Source organism: Nematolebias whitei, chromosome 15 (assembly GCF_014905685.2).
Source record: "Nematolebias whitei isolate Nwh7 chromosome 15, NemWhi1, whole genome shotgun sequence".
Lineage (NCBI taxonomy): Eukaryota > Metazoa > Chordata > Actinopteri > Cyprinodontiformes > Rivulidae > Nematolebias > Nematolebias whitei.
Window position 1 is genome coordinate 20,421,931 of NC_056512.1, and position 9,598 is coordinate 20,431,528.

A 9,598-nucleotide genomic window follows, 5' to 3' on the forward strand; every position below is an offset into this window, starting at 1 on the left:
TGTGTGTGTGTGTGTGTGTGTGTGTGTGTGTATGTATATGGTCTATTTCCCTCTCTGCTGCAAAAATGTCCATTTCTGTCACTTCTGGACACAAAGTGAGGTGTGTGCGTGTGTGTGGTGCACGTGTGTGTGAGAGAGAAAGAGAGAGAGAGAGAAAGAGAGAGAGAGAGAGAGAGAGAGAGAGAGAGAGAGAGAGAGAGAGAGAGAGAGAGAGAGAGAGAGAGAGAGCGAGGGTTATCCTCGTTCTGTCGACAGCTTCTGACAGAAAACAAAAATCTGTCTTCATTTCTGTGTCGCACCATTCTTTATTAACCACTTCCCTCTTTTCATTTTGTTTCTACAGAAACCTGAAATGGAGCTCTTCCCAAGGTAAGAATAAAGAAGCTGCAGCTGAAAAAGGTTGTTAAATGAAAGTCTGCTCATTCTCTACTTTAGAAGAGCTGAATTTTAAAAAAATTTTCAAGTATATCATGAAGCCATTAAATGTGAGGACGATAGATGAGGTCAGTAATGTGACTGGCACAGAATTGCTCCTCTTCCATTAGAGATTGAGACACAGACTGAAACCATTCCTGTTATGGACATTTAGGAAGCGTGACTATCACGTCCCTTCAGATGAGCGGCTCACTAAATGATGTTTGAAACGTGGCACTCGTCTCTATCTCTGCACAGCCGGGTCTTACAAACATCACTACAGGCCAGCACTTCTTCTGACTCTGTTGTCTCAATGTTCCTGTTCTGCACCAATGTGCTTTCTTTGTTTTCTCCTGTAATTTTACAGAGGGGACAATCCATTTGCTACAGTCAAACTGAAGCCCACGTCCACCAATGACAGATCAGCCCCACGGATTCACCGGAGATGACTTACTGACCCTGAAACAAGAGCTTCTTGACCTCAGCTGTATGCTGGATGGTTAATTGTAGCTTGTTATGTCTCCTAATTATTAAGACGAAACTCCTGAGAAAAAACTACATACAAATCTAAACAAAACTTATAGAGAATATAGTATTTTTTACATTTTCTTAAACCATTAAATAACCTGCAAACTCCGTGTTCAGCAATCTGCAGTTTCAGGTCCCGGTGTATGATGTTTGACATAAATTCAAACATGCATGCATCAAAACCCGTCGTAAAATCATAGATCAGATCTTTTAAAGTGGGGTTCTGCACAAAGGATATGAACAATTACTATCTTACCTGTTTTAGATAGCTTTTCAGATTACCTCAATTTGAAGAAAATTGGTTTGAAATATGACCAGATAAAGTACTAAATGTGATTCCTGCTGTCTTAAAACAACACTCATTCATATTGGGTTGCAATTTTATAACTGTTTACACTTATGTCATTTATCATATTGCACAATTACTCATCCCTTGAACCACACTAAGGATTTTTTTTTCCTTTTTAAAAGGGTCTAAATTATTACAAAAATGTATTTCAGTAAATGAAATCATGAACATGGGGGGTCAGCAGTACAAACTGAGCCCTTGTGAGCATGATGCTCTCTGAGATGTGTGGACAAATAATGTGGACAGCCTGGAGTACAGTTTTGCAAGCTGTGCACACAACGTGTTGTTATTTAAAAGAAACTGAGAGATCAAAATGCAAAATGGCTCACTGGTCCCAAATGCATATTCAATAAAATTGCAACATTTTCTTGCAATTTTCAGTCACCAACAGTTGTAGCCCAGTGAGCAGGACTTAATTTGAGCTGGATCCTGCCAGAACAGGATCCGGGAACTCTCTTATTTTGACAAGGTGCATTTTGGTAACTGTTTGCTTGGACCCAGTAACTCTTAGGCATACTAATAATAAAGTTATGACCAAATTTGACTGCCTTGAACAAGTAAAACATAGATTGGATATGTAATCTGAAAATAATTACATAAACACTATTTTTAAACATAACAACCACTCACGAGCTTCTTAATATCACATCAGAGCTGCACCTTCAAGTAAGCATTTCCACCTCTATCCTTAGAAGAAATCATCGCCCCAAAAAGTACAGTCATGGGCAATTTGATTAAAAACACAAAAATATAATTAAACAGCACAACTAAACTGCAAATCAGTTTCGCAGTTTAAGTGGGTCATTAGTAAAATTTGTATTATTTATTAAAAATATGTGAGACACGTTTGATGGGAGGCAGCACGGTGGCGCAACTGGTAGAGCTGCTGCTTCTCAGCGAGCAGGTCCCTGGTTCAAACCCCGGTCCAGGGGCCTTTCTGGGTGGAGTTTGCATGTTCTCTCCGTGCATGCGTGGGTTTTCTCCGGGTACTCCGGTTTCCTCCCACAGTCCAAAAACATGCATGTTAGGCTGATTGGTAACTCTAAATTGTCCCTAGGTGTGAGTGAGAGATTGAATGGTTGTTTGTCTCGTTTGTCTCTATGTGTCCCTGTGATGGACTTGCGACCCGTCCAGGGTGTACCCCGCCCCTCGCACAGTGATTGCTGGACATGGGCACCAGCGACCCCCGTGACCCAAAATGGAATAAGCGGGTAAAGAAAATGGATGGATGGATGGACGTTTGATGGGTGCAGCAGCACCAATTTGTCAAAGTAACAGCTTACTTTCTTTTTTTTTTTTTTTTAAGTCTTTTCATTGTACAACTAAACAACCGAGAACTGAAGCACACAAAGGCAGTGGCAATGGAGATAATACTTGATGGAGGAGTGGGGGGTTAGGATGCTTGATAAAAGTGGAGCGTGCTCTCTTCACACAAGGAGAGCTGTCGGTCAGGCTACTTCTTGTTGCTCTATACTATAGTTATTGAATCAAGTGTTTACAAATGTAGGTAAACATAGATGTTTAACAACCTGTTAAAATACACCAGAATGCAGGAAATGGCATCTACTTTATTCAAAATTTTCAGGAGGTGGATCACCAGAACCCCCCCACACACACACACTGCTATTTGCGTTCCGGCATTATTTGGTTTACTAATTAAGCACTGCCAGGGAGATACCACTCAGCTCAGTTAGGACTAGCTGTGAACATGTCTATCAGGTCAGAATTTGTGGTGGTTCAAAAATCTTAATTTCTACAACAGGTAAGATTTTTATTGTTCAAACCCTCTCCACAGAACCCCATATGAGATATTGAAGAATTTTTTTAAAAGTATTTTACCAGTTGTGGGAATTACTACAATTATTATAATTTCAGGATGAAATCATTGCTTTCTGCGACGTGTAAATGATGAAAGAGTTGTTTTCCAAAAGTGCTGAGAATATTTTAAATATGCACTCAGATGTATTTGTCTGTAAACGTTGTGTCATATGTAGCTCAGGACTTGATGCCATGTCACTGATTTAACTATTTGCTTCTGCTTTTTTTGTGTTAAATTGGCTCCATTTATTTCTAAATGCTCGTCATGTGAGTTGCTGAACAATGAATGTGCAGCAAATGTGTTTTAGAAAACAGCTTGAATGGAATTATACAGACATATTAAACTAAGACTTTTTTTTTTTTCAGGCAGAGGTGTTCTAAAAAATGTTCTGTATTAAATGGTAATTTTATATCATCTTCACTGGTTGTAACTTATTTGAGCCTGTATCCAAATGTCAGCGTTGATCCGTCATATGAGGTTTAAATCAAGATTTCTTCACTTCTTTTTTGAATTAATCAACCTTTAAACTGAAATAAATAAAATAATCAACATTTTTAATCTCAATAAGAGCTAAAGTGGAAAATTCTGCACATGAATGCACCCCACTCCTTCAATTTTTTATTCATCCTTCCAATAAAATCACCCACTTAGTGCATGGTGATGTTTTCTGCTGCTGATTAAAGCAGCAGATCTGAGGTTTTCTGCTTGGGCCAAAAAAAAGTCCTTCTAAAAGAGAATCTTGAGCCACCTATGAGCTCTCTGCTGGGGATACTTAACCTAAATCGAGCCTTCGTGTGAATCCAATCCTGCTAATGGCTCAGCAGCAGCAGCTTCACGCTTCTGAGGAAAGTCTATTCAGCAGCTGGACTCGTGCGCGTTTTACTTTTTCTCCCTGTGAGAAAGTCCATTCACAAACTGGACAGTCAGGGTGTCTCCATGCTTGCCAAAGGTTTGCTCTGAGGTCATTTATTTTCCTCCATACTCTGATTTGATCGACCCTCTTGAGAAAAAAAAAAAAAAAAAAGCACAAAGTGTACGCTGGATTAAAGAAAAGTATATATTCTTAACAGAAGATCCAAACGAGTTGAGGCTATTTTAAAATGTTACTTTATTCTTTCACAGCTTCTTTTTTTTCCCATCACAGCTCCTCATCCGAGGGTAGAGAGATGGACAGTGACTGGATGAGTGATGGTGGGAGAAGGTGGGGGGTGGGGGCTAGAAGTGATATCAACAGAACAGAAGAAAGAAAGTGGCAAAGTGGAAGAACAAGCTGAGAGAGGAACAAATCTAGCAGGAAATGATGTATTTCAAGCCATATCCTTTAAAACGTGACATTCCTGCAGCCATATTTGATAACTACGAGTGAAGACGAAGTTTGTATAAAAACCTACAATAAAGAGGGAACACTGCTGTGTGTGAGGGGGGGCTGCGGATTGCAGCCTGCTTCACTGCAGCATCACACTTTGTGAAGACAGCAGAGCGGGGAGGAGCGATTTGGCTTCTGTCAGGAGGGCGGGGAGGAGAGGGGGAGTCATGGTGATGGAGGTGGGCTTTCATGGTAGCTGTTCATTCTTTTACAAGGGCAGCGAATTCTGAAAGAGAAGAGAAAGAAACAGACTGTCAGGATTTGAAGAGGAAACGTTTTCAGTTCGGTTAATATCAGACAAACTCACTAAAGAGCCACCATAATGTTCTAATGTTCTCTGCAGTTAGAACCCATATTTTAAAGGTGAGATGTGAAAAACCAAAGATCATTATAGCAACTGTTCAGATATCACAGTGGACTTCTGCTGGGATTTTATAAACAGTAATTGTGTTTCGGAAAGTTTCTTTGCTAGCTTCAGTTTAGAGAAACAGAGTGTAGGTTTGACCATCTAACAGCTCTCAGCTAGCTGACAGCTATCCACATTAATAAAGATGAACAAAGCAACTCTGCTTCCTCAGGGTGATCCAATTTGAAGACAAACTATCTGTTTTTTTGAGTTCTGCCGTGTGTTTTTGGGAGTCATAGGCTCAGGAATCAGGGCTTCAATGCAAACGTTCCCCTTACTTTTCTTGGTGTTGCAAAAGTCCAGTGGTGGACACAGTTTCGCTAACACGCTAACAGCTAATAGCGGAACTAATTTTTTGTTTAGCGGATTAGCGTTTCCAATATCTTTGGAAACTTTTAGCAGAATTAGCTTCTGCTAAATTAGGTTTCACCAATTAAGTCCACTAACAAAATTCACAAAGTTGTTCCTGTCTGTTGTGGGCGTGTCTCAAAGAGTCCGTTAGGCACGCGATTGGCTGACTACATGTACACGTGACAACTGCAAGTAGGCAAAGATGTGTGACGCAGACTGAGCGACAGTCTATTTAGCGATGTAGCTTTATTTAAATTTTTAACCTGTTTAGCATCACCAAAACTAAATTTTTATTTAGCGGAATATCAGTTAGCAATGCTAACTATTTGGTTACCTGTGCCCACCACTGCTCATTTCCCGTATTTGTTTACATGAAGCAGGACTTTAAAAGTTGCTTCAGTCCACCACTAGGGGGTGCTAATCTGTGACAAATTTAACTTCTGGTCTATATACAATATATCTTGATGCTAACGGATATTCATTCAACCTTTATCTAGACAAGGTAATCCCATTGAGCCTCGGAGACTCATTTACAAGAGAGACCTGATTTTAACAAAGATGATGACAACAGTGGACAACAAAGACAACAATAAACAACCACAAAAGATGCATACAAATTAAAAAAATAAATAAGTGAAAATAAAATGGTAATTAAAAGTATAGTTAAAAGGAAAAGTAGCTAAAAAGCCTGCTAGATTGTAGGGTGGTGTAGAAAACTAAAAATAGGAGCATGTCTGCATTAGTTTTTGCCAGGAACTTAACAGATGTTTGAAGCCACTTAGAGAGGTCAAGGTCGAGAGCTTCAGATCTTTCGTTAGATTCTTTAGATCTTGAGATGAGCAGTGGTAATAGTGTGTTCTATTTTTACTTTAAAGTATTTCTTTTTTTGTTGTTTGAAGTCAGAAAAATAACTTGGCACTTTCCCTAAAGTCAGAATTCCAACTCAGAAAATTAAAAATCTTTGACCAAACAGCAGCCTAAAATCCAATATGGCTGCCTTGCACGTGTTCATTTTGCTGGCAAGTCTGAGAAGGTTTCTTTGAATACGTAGTCACAAATAAAAGTAACTCCATTTAAAATAGCAGTGTTACTATTCCATTTACTTTATAAAAGTTGTTTTTCTTTCAGCTGATCCCTTCTGCAGGGGTCGCCACCTCGAGCGAACTTACAGGAAAGATATCGTAATTGTTTTACACCAGATGCCCCCCCCCCCCCCCCCCCGTCACAACCTGGACTCAAACCTGCAGACTCAACATTACAAGAGCATGGCCCTCAATACTTTTTAAAAGTAACATATTACATTGTTATCCTTTATTTAGTTTTAAAAGTTCTGACTAGATGCCAAGTTGGGACTAACGCTGTTAACTGTTTTCAATTGTTTAGATTTGGCAATAGATTTAAAAAAAATCTCTTACTCCTCACCCCTGCCTGGTGATCAATATTTTATCCATACACATGACTTTACAATTTCTGTTAGCCAACATGTTACAGGTGGTTCATGGTTACTGAGCAGAACACTTTGCTAGTCCTTTTGTTTTCCCCCCGACTTGCAACTGGTTCGCAGATCCTGGATCCAACTTTTGAGATGAATGGAACTCAGCCTAAAACCAAATAAGTTCTTAAAATAAAAAAAGCCTTATCAGAAAAATGTCAATCAGCAAATGTTTACAGTGCCACCAAATTCACATTACAGGTACATGATTGTTCCAGCAGAAAAAAAAAAAAAATGTTCCTTACATGTGGACCTCAGTTTGCATCTGAAGTGCTACAGCTAGCTGCTTCTAGTTTCAGTGGGAAACAACCACTGAATTCTTTGTAAATGAACCTGGTGACGGTGTTAAGGTCGGTGCAGTTTCTGAGCTGAGGCTGTTTTATGGCAGACTTTTTATTTTGAAAGAGGAGGTGTTTTCATGACAGCTGCATTCCTCTTTTGCAGCTGTTCATGCAAGTTTTTCCGTAAAAGCGCTCCAGATCAAAACATCTTCTAAATGGAATGTAGCCTTCTTTCATACACCTGCGATTTTGCTACACCTTTAAGACAGAATGTCTCTTATCTGGGTTGAAGATGGTCTCCTTATATATCAGCCCTGCTTGTACTGATATGGGGTGCCATTTGTACAGTTACACAGTCAAAAATTAACAGCAATATTTTATTTTATTTTTAGCTTTTAATAAGAAAAACAAGATTTTTTTTTCAAAGTCATATTTTCATCATTGTATTCATACATTTATAAATGTCATAGTTCAAAACTAAATATTTAGTTTGCAAGTTAAATATTTAGTTTGCAAGTAAGTGTTTAACTTGCAAGCTAAATATTTAGCTCCACACTAAATATTTAGTTTACAAACTAAATGTTTATGTAGAAGATAAATGTTTAAATTACAAACTAAATAATTAACTTGCAAGTTAAATTGCATTTAACTTGCAAGTTAAATATTGACTTGGTGAACTAAATATTTATTTGTAAATTAAATATTTAATTTCCAAGCTAATTATTTATTTTCAAAGCTAAACTTTTTTTTTACAAAACTAAACATTTAATTTTTAAGCTAGACATTTAATTCCTAAACTAAATATTTAATTTGCTAACTAAAAATTTAGCTCTGACCTAAATATTTATTTTCCAAGCTAAACATTTATTTTCCAAAATAAATATTTAATTTGCTAACAAAATATTTAGCTCGGACCTAAATATTTAACTTGGAAGTTAAATATTTAGCTAGCACGTAAAATATTTAGGGCCGAGCTAAATATTTAGTTAGCAAATTAAATATTTTGGAAATTAAATGTTTAGCTTGGAAAATAAATATTTAGGTTGGAGCTAAATTTTTAGTTATCAAATTAAATATATAGTTTAGGAATTAAATGTTTAGCTTAGAAATTAAATGTTTAGTTTTGAAAATAAATATTTAGATTAGAAATTAAACAATTAATTTACACCTAAATATTTAGTTCACAAACTAAATATTTAAATTGTATGTTAAATATTGAGTTTGTAAATTAAACATTTAGCTTGAACATAACCATTTAGTTTGTTGACTAAATATTTAGCTTGCTTACTAAATATTTACTTGCAAGTTAAGTATTTTATTTGTAAACTAAATTTTTAGCTTGCAAATTAAATATTTAGTTTGAAACTATGACATTTATAAATGTATAAACAACATGGTGAAAATCTGAATTTGAAAAAAAACAAACTATTTTTTTCTTATGAAAGTCTAAATAAACCAAAATATTGCTGTTAATTTTTGACCGTGTAACCTTACAAACAGCACCCCATATACAGACTCGTCAGTCCAGTCCGAATGAAACTTTAAGCTGATGTTGTTTAAAGAACTATCTACAACAGGTAAGATATTAGTTGCTGATGATCATTCCACAGAATCCCATTTGGAAAGATCTGAGCTATTGTTTTAATATTTTATACCAAAGCATCAGTGTGTGTTGATGCACAGCAAGCCAGCATGAATGAATGAGCTAACTGACAACAGATCATCTGATTCTTTAAACAATTTTTAAAATAAAAACACGACAATGTCATTCTGTGACGGCATTCAACACTTGAGAGACATGCAAACAGAAAAAGTGGATTGTGTTTACCATCGATTCCAATCTTGCCGTCGCCGTCCTTATCAGCTGCTTTTAAAAACGCTTTGGTTTCTTTGTCTGTCAGGTCTCTGCCATAACTGGCAAACCCCTTCAGGACAAATCTGGCAACAAAGTCACAAAATGCATTTCCATCACTGTATTTAATGTGCTTTTGCTTATCTCTGTGCGTGTTTTTCTTACTTGAGCTCCTCCTCCTCTATGAAGCCGCTGTTGTCAGCGTCGAGCACCGCAAAGACCTTTTTCACATCACTGAAGGACTTGGTCTTCAGACCCACCATCTCGAAAAACTTCTTGTGGTCAAAAGAGTCAGCAGCTTCAGACGTGAAAGCACAAGAAGCCACAATGTCAGGACTTTAAAGTTGGATTTACTCCAAAACGTTACAATGAGAGATGCACTTGACATAAAAACGGTCATAATAAAGTGTCCCCAAAGTACAGGGTGGGGTTTTACCTGTCAGGACAAAATGTCTTTAGCAAGTGTCTTACCTGCAAATGCATCTAGAGCTTTCTTGATGTCATCTGCTTTGAGGATGCTGCTCATTGCCATCTTGGATGCTGGAGAGAAAAAGACCGAGAGAGAGAGAGAGAGATAAAGAAAAGGAAACAGGAGACAAGGTTAGAAACGAGGCTGCAGAGAGCAGGGAGACAACTCAGAGACAGTCTTGCATTACACAGGTGACACTCAGGAAAGAAGGAGGAAATCAGGTCATGTGAGAAGGAAGTAACGGGTGAAGATGAATTAGTGATTTTTTTTT

General features: G+C 37.5%; 2 protein-coding genes across 3 annotated transcripts in view; one reads left to right on the top strand and one right to left on the bottom strand.

Annotated features, from left to right (window-relative positions):
• The window catches only part of baiap2l2a (BAR/IMD domain containing adaptor protein 2 like 2a), a 27,556-nt gene extending 26,589 nt beyond the window's left edge, over window positions 1-967 (top strand). The window contains exons 13-14 of the mRNA XM_037688862.1: window positions 344-369; window positions 782-967. Coding sequence (XP_037544790.1) covers window positions 344-369; window positions 782-863 — 108 coding nt within the window. The 3' untranslated portion in view covers window positions 864-967. The remainder of the gene's footprint in view (window positions 1-343; window positions 370-781) is intronic.
• Window positions 968-4,232: 3,265 nt separating this feature from the next.
• Window positions 4,233-9,598, bottom strand: part of pvalb6 (parvalbumin 6) — a 90,145-nt gene continuing 84,779 nt past the window's right edge. For both annotated transcript variants that reach the window (XM_037688863.1, XM_037688864.1), the window contains exons 2-5: window positions 9,330-9,398; window positions 9,024-9,156; window positions 8,835-8,944; window positions 4,233-4,702 (exon numbers count right to left, since the gene is read on the bottom strand). In XM_037688863.1, coding sequence (XP_037544791.1) covers window positions 4,677-4,702; window positions 8,835-8,944; window positions 9,024-9,156; window positions 9,330-9,390 — 330 coding nt within the window. In that variant the 5' untranslated portion in view covers window positions 9,391-9,398 and the 3' untranslated portion in view covers window positions 4,233-4,676. The remainder of the gene's footprint in view (window positions 4,703-8,834; window positions 8,945-9,023; window positions 9,157-9,329; window positions 9,399-9,598) is intronic.